Source organism: Microtus oregoni, unplaced genomic scaffold (genome assembly GCF_018167655.1).
Source record: "Microtus oregoni isolate MIOR12 unplaced genomic scaffold, Mior012 000024F_ref0000369, whole genome shotgun sequence".
In the NCBI taxonomy this organism is placed as follows: domain Eukaryota; kingdom Metazoa; phylum Chordata; class Mammalia; order Rodentia; family Cricetidae; genus Microtus; species Microtus oregoni.
The window spans coordinates 2,345,449-2,364,482 of NW_024543083.1; the positions used below are offsets into that span (position 1 = coordinate 2,345,449).

Genomic DNA, 19,034 nt, shown 5'->3' on the forward strand with positions numbered 1-19,034 from the left:
GTGTTTCTATAGCACTGTTGTTTGGCACTAGACATCATATAGTCTCTGTAGGGCATCTAACCAGAGCTGAGTACATCCGGAACAAATTCAGTAATTTGCACATTCTCGAATCTGAGTTCCAGAGAACCAGGCAAATTGTGGGACACAATAAATGTGACTTGAGCTAAAATGAGAAGTGACCGCAAGTTTGGATGTTTCCTTTCAGTGGGGAGTCCCCCCATTCCTGAGATGCCAAGTTGCCAGATGTGTCACGGAGTGACAGTGAAGTCACAGAACCCCGTGAGGCCAAGGTGACGCATTGCCATGCTGGCAGGAGAGCAATAAGGGGGTGCAGGTCCGGAGAATCTTCACTCAGGTGTGGTGCGGGAGCAGGCACTCGGTAGCGGGCCCCACTTTTAAGCTTCCCGCAGGGTCCATCAGGCTGGGAAAATGCTTGGTAACTAGAAAGCTAGGAGCCACAAGGCCTCGGGGCCACACAGGGACAACTGCTCCGCACTTCCAGTCATTTCACTCTCCTGGCGCCATCTTATAGACCCTCACCGTCGGGCAATCCACAGCCATCCCGACCAACACCACAGGGCAGCCGGCTCCTCGGACCTCCCCAGCCGAAAGGAGATGACCCGCGCCTTCTGAGGCGGAAACCATGGGCTTGGTATCAGAGAAGTTGCTCCGGCCCACGGCACAGCCTTAGGGCCTAACATCCGGCCCGCAGCGCTCACAGCGCGAGGCCTTCGAACCAGCCCCGCCGGAAGGCATGGCCGGAAGGGGCGGGCACTGCGCCCGGTGGGGCCTTCGCGCCATGGCTTCTCGCGGTGTCGTTGGCCTCTTCTTGCTCTCCGCTCTCCCTCTCCTGTGTCTGGAGCTCCGGCGCGGGATCCCGAGCCTCGGTAAGTATTGTCTCCCTGCCTCTCGGCGCTCACGGCTCACCTGGGTGGTGCGTGCAGTTCCTTTCTGCCCATGGCGCCTCCGCGCGGCGTTGACTACAATTCCCAGAGTCCATCGCGCCCGCTCCTTTTCCGGAGCCCCCTCCATTTCACGGGAAATGGTCTCTTGGCTCTGGCCAGGGTCTACTTGGAAAGGGGATATGTGCGAGCTGTTGCACTTCAGAGTGTGATGACAGTGGGAAATAAATAGGCTGTTAGCATTGGAGCCTCCCGAGCATTGAGACTGAGTCCTGAAGTCGAGAAGCCGTCACCTAGAAAAGAGGGTGACGCGGAGGGGAATGTTCCAGGCGAAGCCCTTTGTGGCAAGTTCAAGGAATGGTAGAAGGGGAGTCCTCAAATAACATTTATTGAATCCTTATTCTAAGTCAGACACTGTTTGCAATCTCAGTCTCCATTACTGCTGGAAGGATTTGTAGGTACTGTTAGCATAAAAACAAACACAACAACAAAAACCCACCCAAAAGAAAAACCAGCTCTCACCCCAGAGGGACTAAGAGTTTATTTTAGAGTCAAATGTGAATGTCCGTGGTTTTGGACCATCACGGTTCCACAGTCTTAAGAAGTTCGGAGCTAATCTTTTGTAAGGGGGCTTCTTTGGGGGAACTTGAGTCCACAGTACTGTTAAAGTTCTTATTCCACCTTGGAGAATGTTGTGACCTTCTGAAGAGGGCAGGTGGCTTCTTGGAAGTAGTTCGGTTTTGGTTTTTCTTTGTGTGTGTGTGACAGAGAAGTAAACTAGGTTTAAGGTTGGCCTGCAACTTGAAGAAACGTCCTGCCTGTGGCCCCCAGGTGTTGAGGTGATAGGTGTCAAACCATGCTTGGCTTACCCAGAGCTTTTTTTTTTTTATTTTATTTTTTGTTTTGATTTTCTGTGTCTCCCCCACCCCCCCACCCCCCCTACTCCCATGTAGTAATAGGGGTGGCGGGGCTGCGTTCCCAGCACCCCGGCTGCCTGCTCGGCTAGCTTATGCCCCGAAATAATTACATGGACACTGTATTCTTTTAATCACTGCTTGGCCCATTCTCTTCTAGGCTAATTCTCACATAATAATTTAGCCCATTTCTAATCATCTGTGTGTGGCACCCCAAGGTGCGCTTACCAGGAAGATTCTAGCCTATGTCCATCCTGGGTCGGAGCTTCATCCCGGGAGTGGGGCATGGCGTCTCTCTCAGGCGTCTGGCGTCTCTCTCAGGCGTCTGCTCCGGAGAGGAGAGCTGTCCAGACTCAGCTCACTTCCTCTTCCTCCCAGCGTTTTGTTCTGTTTACTCCTCCCACCTATCCTCTAACCAATAAAATGGGCCAAGGCAGTTCCTTTATTAGCCAATGACCTTCCTCCATCACTCCCAAAACAGGGTTTCTCTGTGTTTAGCTTTGGTGCCCTTCCTGGGATTAGCTGTTGTAGACGGCTGGCCTCGAACTCACAGAGATTCACCTGCCTCTGCCTCCCGAGTGCTGGGATTAAAGGTGTGTGCCGCCACCACCTGGCTACCCAGCGCTTTTTAAAGGGTCCTTCTGGATTCTGTGTGGAGATGCTTTGGGTGGGAACTAGAGTGGAAAGTAGTGAGGCAAGTTGGGGTTTCCCATAGATAAATTGTTATGCCGATGGCCTGGACCAGGATAACAGAATGAATAGCAACTGTAGACAGAATTGGGATATGGATGAAATGGATGAAGTAGAAAAGATAGACCTCTTGGATGGATAGTTGTGTTGTGTCTCCCCTCCCCCCCTTCTGCCTCCCTCCTTAACCCCCCACTGGGTTTCTTTGTGTAACAGCTTTAGCTATTGCAGAACTCACTCAGTAGACCAGGCTGACCTCGAACTCATAGAAAACCATCTGCCTCTGCCTCCCAAGTGCTGGGATTAAAGACGTGCACTCCCACGCCTCGCTCGTATGCTTCTAAAGTTAATAATGTCCAAGCTAAATTCTGTTTCCTCCAGTCTTTTTCCTCATCAGCAAGGAGTCAGTGCCCAGAAACATATCTAGAGACAAGAAGTGAAAATAAAATGTTCTTTAAAAAGTTATCAATGGGCCGGGCGGTGGTGGCGCACGCCTTTAATCCCAGCACTCAGGAGGCAGAGGCAGGCAGATCTCTGGGAGTTCGAGGCCAGCCTGGTCTACAAGAGCTAGTTCTGAGGCTAGGCACCAAAGCTACAGAGAAACCCTGTCTCGAAAAACCAAAAAAAAAAAAAAAAGTTATCAATGGATGCCCAGTGGTGGTGGCGCGCACCTTTAATCCCAGCACTTGAGAGACAGAGGCAGTGGTGGATCTCTGTGAGTTCAAGGCCAGCCTGGTCTATAGAGTTCCTGGACAGCCAGGACTGTTACACAGAGAAACCCTTTCTTGAAAAATAAAACAAACACAAAATTATCTTGGAGTATAACAAGACTTTTCGAGCTTTTTTTCTCTTTTTGAATATTTTCTGTGTGTGTATTGATATGGGTGCTAGCAGGGGTTCATGGAAGTCAGAAGACAACCTTTTTTGAATAATTGATTTATTTTTATTTTATGTACATTGTGTTTTGCCTACATTTATGTCTGTGTGAGGGTGCCGGATCCCCTGGAACTGGAGTTACCGACAGCTGTGAGCTGCTTTGTGGGTGCTGGGAATTGAACCTGGAACCTCTGGAAGAGCAGCCAGTGCTCTTAACCCCTGAGGCATCGCTCCAGCCCAAGGGCGACTTTTGAAAGTCAGGTTTCTCCTTCAACCTTTCCGTGCGTTCTGAGGAATCAAACTAATTCAGATTGTCAGGCTTGTGAACCGAGCACTTTTACCCTCGCTGGCCCAACAGGACTTTTATTTCAACAACAGCAAGAGCTCACACTGGTCATTGCAGAGTTGATGCGCTCTTGTCTTTCCACTGTGCGCTAATATTTGAGTCACAAGTCAGTGAGAAGGTCGTCATCTTGGATTGTGGGATCTGCTTCCCATCAGCACTGACCTCGGTTAACTTGAGGTTAGAGACCACTTCCGATTTGTCTCTGTTTCTAGACCTTATCACAATGGTTAAGAAAACTCAGCCAAGAGGTGGAGGAAATGCAGCTGGCCTTCTGGTGGCGGCCCCTACTTTGGGAAACTTCACTTAGCTCTGGAACCCTTTGCTGTGAAGTGGCAGTGGTTTTCTTTCCCATACGCTCCCTCCTTGGTTTCTTGGTGATCTGGTGCTAATATTTATGTCCACTTTAGGAATTGCATCCTTCCAGTGCAGCTTCATGGCTAGTGTTGCTCTACGGGTCTGTAATTCCTTCTTTAAATAGTCTTCAGCTGGTCTGGACAGATGGCTCAGTGGTTAAGAGCATTCTTCCAGAGGATCCGGGTTCAATTCCCAGCACCCACATGGCAGCTCACAGCTGTCTGCAACTCCACTTCCAGGGGATCCGACACCCTCACAGACATATATGAATGCAAAACACCAATGCAATGGAATAAAAATAAATAAATCATTAAAACCAAAAACCAAAAACAAGATAACCTTCAGTTAAAGGACCACTGGACCCAGACCTTATCATTGGGTAAAATGCTATTTGTGTGTCTGCCAAACTTTAAAAATAAAAAATAAAACCATTCTGGAATCAGGTTTCAGGGCCAAACAAAACCAACAACAACCTCCTGAAAACTCAGGGTGAGTTTTGATCCTACTGTACATCTCTTCCCCAGCATTTAACAAACTGTATTACACAGACTGCTACTCTAAACATTTTCCATTTTTTCATGTTTTGAGATGGAGTTTCCTTGTGTAGCCCTGGCTGTCCCGGAACTCGCTCTGTAGACCAGGCTGGCCTCAAACTCGCAGAGATCAGCCTGCCTCTACTTTCCCCTAGCCCTGGGATAAAAGGTGTTGTGCCACTATGCCCAGCTGGTGGTCTTAACATTTTTGACAATTGAATGTTTGCCTAGGCTCTCAAAACAGTGTAGGACGTACTGAGTTGTTCCATTTCCCCCAGAGAAACACGGAAGTAGTGATTCTACAAGTAAACGAGTAAGTGCCGGGAACTAGAGAAACAATGGCGCAGTGCAGCCCGGAGAAAGATTTTGGTGTTTTAGAGACTAGGCAGGAGTGCATGGCTCAGGGGAGAAAAGTATTCTAAGAAGACAGGTGGCTAAGGCCCAGAACCAAATCAGTAAAGAAGCAAATAGGCATTTTGGGCCAGCAGGATGGCGCCACTGGTAATGATGCTTCCTGCCAAGCTCGTGACCAGAGTTGCATTCCTGAAACCCATGTGAAGGAAAGAGAGAACTGAGTCTTGCAAGTTGTCCTCTGACCTCATGTGTCTGGGAGGATGCACTCTGCCCAACCCCCAGTGCCCCAAAAGACCAATTCTTGAAAAATGAATGTAGTCATTTTTTTGAATGACTATTATTTATTTAATTATATATACAGTGTTCTGCCTGCATGTATGCCTGCAGGCCAGAAGAGGGCACTAGAAATTATTACAAATGGCTATAAACCACCACGTGGGTGCTGGGGATTGAACTCAGGACCTCTGGAAGAGCAGTCAGTGCTCTTAACCTCTGAGCCATCTCTCCAATCCCATGGAATGACTATCTAAAATAGTACTGGAATTGGACAAGACACTACTGTCAATCTTACTTAAAGCAAATCAAATCTTATGCATTACTAATTCTCATAATATTTATAATACAGCTGAACACTGTCTTCTTAAAACAGGATGTTTCTTCAGAATTATTTTCTTTTTTTATTTTGTTTTCACTCAGAATTATTTTCTGTTCGTTGTGGCCGTGACGGCCAGGTTGAATTGTAGGGCCCCAGGAGGCTCAGGAAGAGTCAGTCCCCACATTCTTTAGCATCTCCTGTGCTCTCTGGGGCAAACAGTCCTTTATTATTAGTAGCAAGGAGAGTGAGAATTTTTCAAAGAAAAGTGTTTCTTTTAAACTTCTCTTTCTAAGGAATTAAAGATCTCATCTTGCTGAGTGGCCGGATATTCCTGTTGCTTGCCCTGCTGACCCTCGTCATTTCTGTGGCCACCTCCTGGTTTAACTCACCTAAACCTTCCCGAGTTCACGTGAAAGGTATGTTTATTACTTATGTTACCTTTACATTTTTTTTACTCAAAAAATAAAAAGTAACCTTTTCTATTCAAATTTCTTCCTTTTGTTTATTCTACAATAAGAACTATTTAACCATCAATTTACGATGTGTAATGTTCAGTGAGAATCTGTTCTCTCCTTCCATCATGTGGGCTCCAGGGGTGGAGCTAAGGTCTTAAGGGTTTGGCAGTAAGGTCTTTACCCACTGGGCTGTCTTGCCACCCTTAGGTGCCATGACATAGAGAGACGGCAGTGCGTAAGACCACGGGCTGCTCTTCTAGAGGACCTGAGCTCTGTTTCCCACACCCACATGTTTCTCGCAGCTGTCTGTAATGCTAGCTCCTGGGGATCGGACACCCTTTTCTGGCCACCATGGGCTCTGCACGGATGTAGCACACAGACATACATGTCATACACATAAAATTAAAAACAAAGCCAAACAAAACAAAAAGCTGTATTCTATTTGGCCTTAATACAGATTACATTTAAAACTAATAGCTGTTTTTAAATGTAGTTAACAAAAGCGGCCCAGTAATGAATTTGTTTTTGTTTTTTAAGATAGGGTGTTCTATAACTCAAGCTGGCTTGGTACTTCCTACATCGCTAAGGATGACTTTGAACTTCTAATCCTCCTGCCTCTTTCCCCTGACTGCTGAGATCACAGTGTGCACCAACAAGCCTGGTCATATGTGTTACCTAGCGTTTTGTGTGTGCTAGGCAAGTACTCTACTAAGCAGGCTACACCCTCAGCCTCTGTAGTTTATTGCTATTAAAATATAAATAAATACAATGGGTGGTATAAATTAAAGTCTTTTTTATTTTTTAAAAAAAGATTTACTTATTTATTATGTATACAGTGTTCTGCCTATATGTCTGCCTGTAGGCCAGAAGAGGGCACCAGACCTCATTACAGATGGTTGTGAGCCACCATATGGTTGCTGGGAATTGAACTCAGGACCTCTGGAAGAAGGAGCAGTGCTCTTAACTGCTGAACCATCTCTCCAGCCCTAAATTAAAGCTTTTTCACATTAACCAGCCCCCCCCAAAAAACATAATTGCAAAAGATTATTCAACCCCATAATATAAGATAACGTGGGTGCTTTGGTGATTCCCAATCATAGATTTTGTATTTTCTCTGCTTTGATCTCTTAAACTTCAGAGTACTCAAGTTTGGAAATTAAGCAAGAACATTGTAACTTCCATTAGGGATTTTATGTGAGTTGTATTTCCAGGGTGTATGTGACCTCAGCTGTTGAAGCATTAATAGCATGTGTGCCCTGGTTTCAGTCCTTAACACTCCCCCAAAAAATTAAATAAAAATGTGAAAGTGTAGCTGGGCGGTGGTGGCGCACGCCTTTAATCCCAGCACTCGGGAGGCAGAGGCAGGCGGATCTCTGTGAGTTCGAGGCCAGCCTGGTCTACAGAGCTAGTTCCAGGACAGATTCCAAAGCTACAGAAAAACCCTGTCTCGAAAAAAATAAATTATTTCTTGGGCTGGAGAGATGGCTCAGAGGTTAAGAGCATTGCCTGCTCTTCCAAAGGTCCTGAGTTCAATTCCCAGCAACCACATGGTGGCTCACAACCATCTGTAATGAGATCTGGCTCCCTCTTCTGGTCTGCAGGCATACACATGGACAGAATATTGTATACATAATAAATAAATAAATATTTAAAAAAAAATGTGAAAGTGTGTTGCTGTGGAGAAGATGGTTTGCTGCTTCCATTGCTCCACCAGCCCCTGAGGTGCGCTGTTTATAAATATGGAAATGTGCCTGGTGGTCCCTGCCCTCGGAAGGGGTTCATTCGCATCATTTGAGTGTGAGTCACGAGGCTCAGGTATGGGTTGATAGGTTATTGGCATAATCTTCACTGAAGGCTGATGCTACATAATATGTAATAAAAAAATGTGTTCAGGCTGCTGTCATCATAGTGACTGGAAGCTCAGGCAGCGGGATATCCAGTTATAGGCCAGTCAGGGTTACAGGAAGAAATTTGTTAATTTGTTATATATAATAATAAATGTTTGTGAATTGTTTCAGAACAAAATTTTTGCTTGGCACTGGTGGCGCACGACTTTCATCCCAGCACTTGGGAGGAGGAGGCAGGCGGATCTCTGTGAGTTTGAGGCCAGCCTGGTCTGCAAGAGCTAGTTCCAGGACAGTCTCCAAAGCTACAGAGAAACCCTGTCTCAAAAAAACAAAACAAAAAACTATTGGATAGAGTTCATACGCAAATGACTTTGTTTTTGCTGGTTGAATGTACCTTATTTTCATTATTTGAAAAAATATGTAGTGCTTTGAAATGTTCAAATGTAGTCTTTTAACATGTTAAAAATCTATAGATTGGTTTTTTTAGAGAAAATGTATTTGATTCTTTGATACTTGAGAATGAAAAAGTCCTTTTATGTTTTGGTGTCAGAAGGAGAAGAGAATGAGAAAAGGCAACGACTCGTGAGGAAAAAGCAACAGGAGGCCCAGGGTGAGCAGGTAAGGCTCGGCCCTCAGGATTCCTTTGGGTGCTCCTGCTGTGTCTGTGCTCAGAGGTCTTTGTGTGAACGGTTACTGGTGTCTAATTCACAGGGCCTAAGATGGTGCCCTCCCTCCTCCTCCGAAACTAGCTTTCTTGTATTGCAGGCTGACTTTGAATTTAGAAGGTGACTAAGGCTGACCCTGGATGCTGTTCTTCTGCCTCCTCTCCCTAAATGCTGACCCTTTAAAATTAGAATTAACAATCCTTATTAATTACATTATATTCTTGTGTCTGTGTGGGTCCCAGGGATTGAACTCTGGCGGGTGACCAGGCTTGATGGCAGGTGCCTTTATCACTTTGACAGTTGCTCTTGCCTTGACCACTGTTGTAGCCAGTGCTGGCCACAATTTCAGGATCCTCCTGCCTCAGTTCAGCAGCTGGAGTGCTGAGATCAAAGGTGTGTACCACCATGACATCCTTGTTTTACATTACACCTGTAATTTTCTTTTTTTTTTTTGTTATCTCAGAGTCTTGGTGACTGTTCTGTTGCTGAGAAGAGATACTATAACCAAGGCAACTCCTATAATTGAAAGCATTTAGTTGGGGGCTGGCTTACAGTTTCAGAGGCTTAGTCCATGATCATCATGGCGGGGAGCATGGTGTCAGGGAAGTGTGGTGCTGTAGAAGTAGCTGATCTCAGGGAGCGGGCAGAGTGAGAGAACCTGGGCCTGGCATGGGCTTTTGAAACCTCACAGCTCACCCCCACTGGCACACTGCCTCCAATGAGGCCACACCTCCTATTCAAATTTATGATTCTATCTTAGGGTCACTGTTGTGATGATGAAACACTATGACCACAGCGCCTCTTATAAAGGAAAGCATTTAACTTGCTTCCAGGTTCGGAGGTTCAGTCCATTGTCATCACGGTGGGAAGCATGGTGGCACGCAGGCAGACATGGTGCTGGAGAGGGAGCTGAGAGTCCTACATCCTGATCAGCAGGCAGCAGGACAGGGGAGTCTGGGCCTGGCTTGAGCTTCTGAACTGTTCACAGCCCATCCCCAGTGACATACCTCCTCCAACAAGACCTAATAGTGCGCTCGTAAGAGTGCCACCCCTAATGACTAAGCATTCAGGTGTATGAGCCTGTGGGGCCGTTCCTATCACCACCACCACAGGGCCTGTGGAGCCATTCTTCTTCAAACCGCCACGAGTTTCAAGCCTTGCTCTTGATTTATGACTTTATAGACAATGTGAACAGTGTAGTAATAACACTTTTTTTCTTGAACAGGCCAGCAGATATATACAGAATGTTTTAAAACCTCAGCAGGAAATGAAATTGAAGAGACTAGAAGAACGGTTTTATCAGATGACGGGTGAAACCTGGAAATTAACTCCTGGCCACAAACTCGAGGTTGGAAATGCTGGTGTCATATTTTGAATTTTATTATTTGTTTCTTGGTGGTGGTGTGTGTGTCTGTAGACCAGACTGGCCTTGAACTCACAATGATCTGCCTGCCCCCGACTCCAGAATGCTGGGATCAAAGGTGTGCACCACCACCGCCCAGTGCGGTTCTTAGAAGGTTAGTAGGTGAGGAAGTAAGGAGTTACTGAGCCTGTATTTGAAAACTCCATTAGTGTTTGGTTGATACCCCGTGAGGCCTGCTCTTTTCCGGGGCAAGATGTGGGGGTGGGGACCGGGAGTAGTGGAGGGCGGGGGTTACAGCTGGGATGTATGAGAGAATAAACACAAATGAAAAGAAACTTCCTCCTTAAATTATGTGGCTGAGGAGGAAGTTTTGGTAAGGTATGCAGTTGCTTTAGAGAACACCTTAAGGAATTATTTTTGTTCAGTTTCACAGAAGTTAGTCCGCTCTGGTTGGAGGGTGTGGTGGACAGAGCAGAGGCTGTAGCATGGAGAAGGAGATGGAAGGCAAAGGGTGTATTCAAGGACGTCAGTTCAGACAGAGCTCCAGGGACTTGTTCCCAGTGACCTGTTTCCTCCGCTTCAGCCCACTCCCCATCTCTCCACACTTCCCAATAAGTCATCCTATTCTGGATCCATTGGCATCCTTTTTTATGTCATGGGATTGTTCAGAGGCGGGCTTTACTAATCCTGTGGAGATGTTGTATCCAGGTGGCCAGTGGAGCCACTGTAGTATATGATACCATAAAGTGTAAGGTGCTGCAGTAGATAATAGTGTAAAGTGTAAAGCTGCAGTAGATAATAGTGTAAAGTGTAAGGCTGCAGTAGATAATAGTGTAAAGTGTAAGGCTACAGTAGATAATAGTGTAAAGTGTAAGGCTGCAGTAGATAATAGTGTAAAGTGTAAGGCTGCAGTAGATAATAGTGTAAAGTGTAAGGCTGCAGTAGATAATAGTGTAAAGTGTAAGGCTGCAGTAGGTAATAGTGTAAAGTGTAAGGCTGCAGTAGATAATAGTGTAAAGTGTAAGGCTGCAGTAGACAATAGTGTAAAGTGTAAGGCTGCAGTAGACAATAGTGTAAAGTGTAAGGCTGCAGTAGATAATAGTGTAAAGTGTAAGGCTGCAGTAGATAATAGTGTAAAGTGTAAGGCTGCAGTAGATAATAGTGTAAAGTGTAAGGCTGCAGTAGGTAATAGTGTAAAGTGTAAGGCGTTGCTGTAGATAATAGTGTAAAGAATAAAATGTTGCACTTTCTGGAATACTTTGCCTTTAGCGTGAAGAGTTACTGTGTAGTTGAGTCCAAATTAGAAAACCTGGATGTTTAATAGAACATTATATTTATACTCTGATTATTTTTAGCTATGGATGTTTTGGAGTCACATACTGAGACATTTTTTTACATACATGTTGTCATGTGACTTCCTGGGGAGGCTAAAGCAAGTGCCTATTCACCCGAGATAAGGGTGTGAGTGAATGGCCAAGGAAATGACTCCATCAGTCTAGTGTGTGAGCCAGTGACTTACAGGAGTGTAGGTGAGCGCCTCTGCCCAGGAGAACAGCCAGCTGCATCCAGTCACTCAAAAGCTGGTGTTTCCCCAGCGAAAGGACGTTTGCCAGGCAGAGGCAGGAGATGCTGAGGTTCAGGGCCAGCCCGGACTCCATGCAGGCCAGCTAGGGCTGCCTCCCAAGTTCTGTACCAAAACACAAACCAGAACCAAGAGGAGCAGGGCTTTGTCAGTGCTTCTTAGCTGGGAAATGGGGATGGGATGATGGGGCCTTGGAGCTAGATAAAGGCAGGTTCCGGAGCTCATTAGGCCTCCTGTTTTCTTGTCCAAAGAGATTGTGCATTAGCTTTCTGCATCTAAAAATGACAGAGTTAAAAAAAAAAAACACAACAAACTAACCATTATGAATAGTCTAGTTGACAAAACATGCCTCTTTAAAATTGTGCGGTTGTTTTTGACTAGGGGGATGAAGATTTGGTGCTTGGAAATTCAAGCCAGACATCTTTTGAAACAGCAAACAGGGAAGCAGCCAGAAGACGGAATTTGCCCAAGCTTTTAACTGAAGTCTCACCACCTGCTCCACAGCCTGCCAAGAAGGAGGTTTGTGCACATCCCTCACTGAGTGTGTTCTCTGGAGAGGTGGCTACTAGGGAGGAAGAGGATGGCTTTTAACACAGATGCTGTCTTAGCTCCTTGCAGAGGGTCAGCTGCACAGATCCTTGGTCCTGTTTAATAGCAAAAGTCTGGACCAAATTTAGAGGAAAGCTAGAAGATAAATGATGGTGTAGCGATGGAAAGGACAGTGCTCACGGAGGGAAGCCTTTCTCCTGGGGGTCTTCAGACGGGCTGTGTCCTGAGAGTGGTCTACACCGTCTACAGGCTGGATACCCTCATTTGACATGCCTGCGGTCACAAGTATTTCAGACTTTAGGATATATTCATGTATATATTGAGATACGGGGATAGAGCACAAGTATAAAGACATTCATTTCTATATGCCTTATTTACATAAACTGAAGAAGTTTAGTCAGTGTCTCTAAGTTTTCTGTGCATAATGGCACGGAATTATGTTTCTGCCTCCTAGGTGCTGGGACGACAGCCTGCACTGCTACCGAGGCTTTTCCTGTTTCTTTAAATAGTGCATTTTTACATAATATCCTAGAACATCTTAAAAGACAGATTTTAGGGAAGCATGCTGGCGGTTGATTGCAGGGCCTGGTGCATGCTAGGCAAGCACTCGATAACTGAGCTGCCTCTTCCAGTGTGAACTCCCTCTCATTTATTTTTTGAGACAGAATTGGAGATTAAAAAAATATATGTATTTGCTGTATGTGAGCATACATGAGACTGTCAAGGCTTGAGTACAACCTATGGGAAATCATTTCTTTGGGGATTGAACCCAGGTTGTCAGCAGGTGTCTTAGTCAGTGTTCTGTTGCTGTGAAGAGACACCATGACCATGCAACTCTTTGGGTTTCTCTGCACTGCCCTGACTGTCCTGAAACTCACTCTGTAGAGCTCTGCCTGGCTCTGCCTCTGGAGTGCTGGGATTAAAGGTGTGTGCCACCACACCCAGCTCTATTGTAAACTTTAAAAAACTTGTATAAAAATTACAGTAGTAATTGTGTGTGAATAGATGTATACACGTGCAGTAGTAATTGTGTGTGAATAGATGTATACACGTGCAGTAGTGTGAATAGATGTATACACGTGCAGTAGTAATTGTGTGTGAATAGATGTATACACATGCAGCAGTAATTGTGTGAATAGATGTATACACGTGCAGCAGTAATTGTGTGAATAGATGTATACACGTGCAGTAGTAATTGTGTGAATAGATGTATACACGTGCAGTAGTAATTGTGTGAATAGATGTATACACGTGCAGTAGTGTGAATAGATGTATACACGTGCAGTAGTAATTGTGTGAATAGATGTATACACGTGCAGCAGTAATTGCGTGAATAGATGTATACACGTGCAGTAGTAATTGTGTGAATAGATGTATACACGTGCAGCAGTAATTGTGTGAATAGATGTATACACGTGCAGTAGTAATTGTGTGAATAGATGTATACACGTGCAGCAGTAATTGTGTGAATAGATGTATACACGTGCAGTAGTAATTGTGTGAATAGACGTATACACGTGCAGCAGTAATTGTGTGAATAGATGTATACACGTGCAGCAGTAATTGTGTGAATAGATGTATACACGTGCAGTAGTGTGAATAGATGTATACACGTGCGGTAGTGTGAATAGATGTATACACGTGCAGTAGTAATTGTGTGAATAGATGTATACACGTGCAGCAGTAATTGTGTGAATAGATGTATACACGTGCAGTAGTAATTGTGTGAATAGATGTATACACGTGCAGCAGTAATTGTGTGAATAGATGTATACACGTGCAGCAGTAATTGTGTGAATAGATGTATACACGTGCAGCAGTAATTGTGTGAATAGATGTATACACGTGCAGCAGTAATTGTGTGAATAGATGTATACAAGTGCAGCAGTAATTGTGTGAATAGATGTATACACGTGCAGCAGTAATTGTGTGAATAGATGTATACACGTGCAGTAGTAATTGTGTGAATAGATGTATACACGTGCAGCAGTAATTGTGTGAATAGATGTATACACGTGCAGCAGTAATTGTGTGAATAGATGTATACACGTGCAGTAGTGTGAATAGATGTATACACGTGCAGTAGTAATTGTGTGTGAATAGATGTATACACGTGCAGTAGTGTGAATAGATGTATACACGTGCAGTAGTAATTGTGTGTGAATAGATGTATACACGTGCAGTAGTGTGAATAGATGTATACACGTGCAGTAGTAATTGTGTGTGAATAGATGTATACACGTGCAGCAGTAATTGTGTGAATAGATGATGTATACACGTGCAGCAGTAATTGTGTGAATAGATGTATACACGTGCAGCAGTCGGGATAGCTTTGCACGAGTTGCTTCACTGTTTCCACCACGTGGGTCCTAGGAATCAAATCAAATCAGCTTTAATCGCGTCACCAGACAGACCTCACTGAATTTGATAGAGGTCTATACAAAGAAGCCTTTTAAACCGAGATGCATGGATCCTACTGCAGAGGACTCTTCTTAAGAGTTCTCACTTCTTGGAAATGTTTTTTACTTTCCTTTCATTAACACGCAGCTTTCTTTAGGTTCCTGATTTACCTGACGAACCATCAGAAACAGCTGAGGAGGTACGTTTCTCGTTTCCATTTCCTTTGATGTCATCAGGTAGGTAAGTCCTACTGTCCCTGGGTTTAGAGAGAAGAGCAGGTTCCCGCGGCTGACTCGGAGTCACGTCTCTGAGGATGGCATCCGGCGAGAGCTGCTGTGGGAGGCAGTCTGATGAGTTATCTTGTAGAGCACACCCACTTCAGGACCAGTAAGTCGGCGCTTACCACAGAACAGCAGCATTGAGACGGGCGGTGGCTTCACCCTGGTCCCCATTTAAGCTGAAACTGCAGCTGCGTGTGCATTTTAAAGAGTGGCTCACTGTTGCTGGGCTGGGGCGGGACAGATAGATAGCCCACCTGCCTCTGCCTGGAGGGAGCCTGTCTTGTTTTCTGCCATTGGCCATCTTAGTTATAGGTGATCGTCTGATGCAGGGGGACCACGTGTCTTTAGAACCATGAAGTTATTGGGCAAAATGTCCAGAAAGAGAACTGCCCCTGTGTCCTCAAAAAAACAGGTTTTGAAACAGTCATGCCGCTAATAGTCTGTTTTCTCAACACATTTGTAACATTTAAGTTTGGAACTTTGTATATCTTAGGAAAATCTGAAAGTTACTCACAGGTAAAAGACAACTGAAGAAAGCAATCTATTGCTTTCAATGGAACATTGGAGTTCCTAACCGGGCTTTTGTTCTTGAGATAAGGTTTGCTTTGTAGTCCAGACTGACCTCAAATTTGCAATCTTCTTGATTCAGCTCCTGTGTGGCTTACCTGAATATTTATTTGTATTCTCCAGGTAGTTACTGTTGCCCTTCGATGCCCAAGTGGGCGTGTTTTGAGGAGGAGATTTTTCAAGTCTTGGAATTCACAGGTGAGGAAATCAAATATTGACTTATCAAATTTGTCAATAGTGTGTTCAAATGTAGTGGGATCTGTTATCACATAGACAATGTGGATATTCTGCATTGCGTAAGGTTTGATAATTTCTTTGAATTGTGATCTCTACATTTGTATTTTTTTCCTATTTTTTTCTTCCTTTTTAGTGTTAAGGATAGTCTTCCTCTGTCCCACGGCCAGCTCCCAAATAAACAACATGGAGACTTAATAACAATAAAGCTTCAGCTGATAGGCTTGTTACTAACTAGCTCTTACAACTGAAATTAACCCATTTTTACCAATCTACGTTTTGTCTTTATTGCCTTTACTCTGTACTGCCCATACTGCTTCCTCTGTGTCTGGTGACTCTGCTTCTTCCCAGCATCCTGTGTGCCTGGAAATCCTGCCTAACTATTAGCCATTCAGCTTTTTATTAACCCAATCAGAATGTCACATCTTTAGTGTACAAAAAGATTTTCCACAACACAATAGATCTAAGGCTTCAAGCAGGCATTCTCTTACTGAGCTATATTTCCTTGGTTGTTTAATTACATGTTAGTTCGTGGGGAAAATGGTGGTTTTAAGCCCAGGGTAGCCTAGAACTCACCGTGTAGTCAAGGCTGGACTGAGCTGTGTCAGCTTCCCAAATGCTTGGATTGCAGGCAATGAGATACTACACCTGGCAGCCTGTTTTAAAAATAGTTATACTGGGGCTGGAGAGATGGCTCAGACGTTAAGAGCACTGTCTGCTCTTCCGGAGGTCCTGAGTTCAATTCCCAGCAACTGGCTCCAAACCATCTATAAAGAGATCTGGCGCCCTCCTTTGGCGTGTGGAGGCAGAAAATTGTATACATAATAAATAAATTAAAAATAAATAAATAAATAAAAATAGTTATACTGGGGCTGCAGGTATAAGAGTGCAGTCCTCCTACCTCGGGGGTTATGCATATGACACCTGGAAGGATTGGGTTTGGAGCCAGTTAGACCCTGACTCAGAACCACCACCAACAGAAAGAGGTTTTTGTTTGTTTTTTGAGACATGGTTTCTCTGTAGCCCTGGCTGTCCTGGAATTTACTTTGTAGTCCAGGCTGACCTCAAACTCTCGGAGATCTACCTGCCTCTGCCTCCCAAGTGCTGGCATTAAAGGCGTGTGCCACCATGCCTGGCAGAAAGATGTAATGTTGGAGGTGTAAACTTAGTCGCAGAGCGAGTGCTTAACATGTGCAAAAGACGTGGGTTCAATTCCTACACTTCTAAAAATGTCTTAATTAAAATTATTACATATTATATAGATCAGCAGTGGTTAGCAATTCAAGGCATTATTTGATACTTTGGTCCCTTGGAACATTATATCTTTGTCATGTGTCTGTTTTTTGTTGTTGAGACACAGGCTGGTCTCAATCCCCGTAACTTTTGGCTCCTGTAGTCCTCCAGCTACAGTTTGAGTAGCTGGGACTACAGCTGTATAGAAATACATCCAACTTATTTTTCTTTTCAAAGCAGAACATGCTTTAACAGTTCATGTTTTGAGGCAAATGAGCTTTCAAAAGGATCTGAAAATTTTTTTTTTAAATTTATTTATTTATTAAAGATTTCTGTCTCTTCCCAGCCACTGCCTCCCATTTCCCTCCCCCTCCCCTAATTACGTCCCCCCCCCCCCAGCCCGAAAAGCAATCAGGGTTCCCTGTCCTGTGGGAAGTCCAAGGAACCCCCCACCTCCATCCAGGTCTAGTAAGTTGAGCATCCAAACTGCCTAGGCTCCCACAAAGCCAGTACGTGCAGTAGGATCAGAAACCCAGTGCCATTGTTCTTGAGTTCTCAGTAGTCCTCATTGTCCGTTATGTTTAGAGAGTCCGGTTTTATCCCAGGCTTTTCCAGACCCAGGCCAGCTGGTCTTGGTGAGTTCCCAGTAGAACATCCCCATTGTCTAAGTGTGTGGGTGCACCCCTCATGGTCCTGAGTTCCTTACTCGTGCTCTCTCTCCTTCTGCTCCTGATTTGAACCTTGAGAATTCAGTCCTGTGCTCCAATGTGGGTCTCTGTCTCTGTCTCCTTTCATCGCTTGCTAGGATCTGAAAATTTTTATGCCTACTTTTTTCTTTTTTGTGGTGCTGGACTTTGAACCCAGTGTGTAGATGGTAATCTTTATGGACAGTTACAGGAATGGCCTACAGTAAGTTGGGCTTTGTCTTAGGGGCCCAAGTACGTCTCTTTTGACAAAGCTCCTTTGTGATTCTGTTGACTTAGATTTTGATTCAAATTTTTGTTTCCAAATGTTTTTTGTTCTCAACATTTCATTGAAGTCTCCATCCCCTACTTAGGGATGAGGCTCTGTTGGTAGGCCTGCACTCTCTCTCAAATGAAGGCATTCAAGGTTATTCATGTCTCCAAATGCATGGCATACTGCTCTTCCTTAAAGTCTAGACGGTTTCTTTGAAGATGTGGAAAGTACTTCTGATTCCTTGGGACATGATTACAGAGTGACAACTGTTTAATGTCATAATGAGACAGATTCTGTAGGAACCTTTAGTCTAATACTAAAGTCTTTTTTCTTCTAGGTCTTATTTGACTGGATGATGAAAATTGGGTACCACAAATCCCTATACAGCCTTTCCACTTCCTTTCCCAGACGACCTCTGGAAGCGGACGGAGGCTTGTCATTGGAGGACATAGGGATAACTGTGGACACTGTACTTAATGTGGAAGAGAAAGAACAGAGTGGCCAGTAAAATCAGAACTACCTGTTGTCCGTCGAGTCGTATGACCTCACCGGCAGCGTTCACATTAAAGCCATGCTGTACGTTGTGCTCCTCTTGTTCATAGGAGCATACCTACATACAATGGAAGAGGATTGCTTGATATGGAAAGCTTTGTGGACTGTACCATCTTACAGTGTACCCAAGTGAGAACAAGGTAAAAAGGATGCAAGACATCTGACAGGTCTGGGCCAGGCAAGGGGGCACATGCCTCCTGGAAAGTCTGAATTAGACCGTCTTAAAACAAACCAACTAGCTGATAAAGAACTGTGTTTCTGCTTCTTGAATCTACAGTATTTAACAATTCAGCCAAACCCTTCAAATCTTCAAGTAGGAATACTGATTCCACTGTATTTCTAAAAACTTAAAAAAAAAGATTTTAAAGAAATTTCAGAGTGGACTGATTCTGTGTAGTTTTGACCTAAATCTGAGGGTGAAGTTTTTGCCACAGGAACTTTGGGGACACACTGAAACTGCAGTAAGCATGGTCACTGTTGGTCAGTGCATTTTGTGGGAACACACTTTTACTGGAAGTCAGAGTTTGAGCTTATTTTTGCTCTCAAAGTTTTTGACTACAAGCTAGAGATTCTGACCAATTAGTATTTTGGATGTAGAGGTGAATCTGCTCCACCTGGACCAAAGGTCGGAGAATTCAAGTCTCCTTCTATCATGTTAATAAAGTCTGTTGCCCCTCCTCCTCCTTTTGGAGTGAAGTATATAAGCATGTAGAAAATAAACGAGGCGGATTCAGTATTCTGTTTGTCTTTTATATCTCTCTTCCTTTTACTTAATAACCCTAATCCTC

General features: G+C 44.5%; 1 protein-coding gene across 1 annotated transcript; it reads left to right on the forward strand.

The window, feature by feature from the left end:
• The first annotated feature begins 650 nt into the window (after positions 1 to 650).
• On the forward strand, positions 651 to 18,982 carry Ubxn8 (UBX domain protein 8). Its single transcript, XM_041673759.1, has 8 exons — positions 651 to 887; positions 5,855 to 5,977; positions 8,414 to 8,481; positions 9,754 to 9,876; positions 11,855 to 11,992; positions 14,580 to 14,621; positions 15,394 to 15,468; positions 18,032 to 18,982. The coding sequence occupies exons 1-8, from the start codon at positions 755 to 757 to the stop codon at positions 18,200 to 18,202; spliced, it is 873 nt and encodes a 290-aa protein (XP_041529693.1). The 5' UTR covers positions 651 to 754; the 3' UTR covers positions 18,203 to 18,982.
• The last annotated feature ends 52 nt before the right edge of the window (positions 18,983 to 19,034 follow it).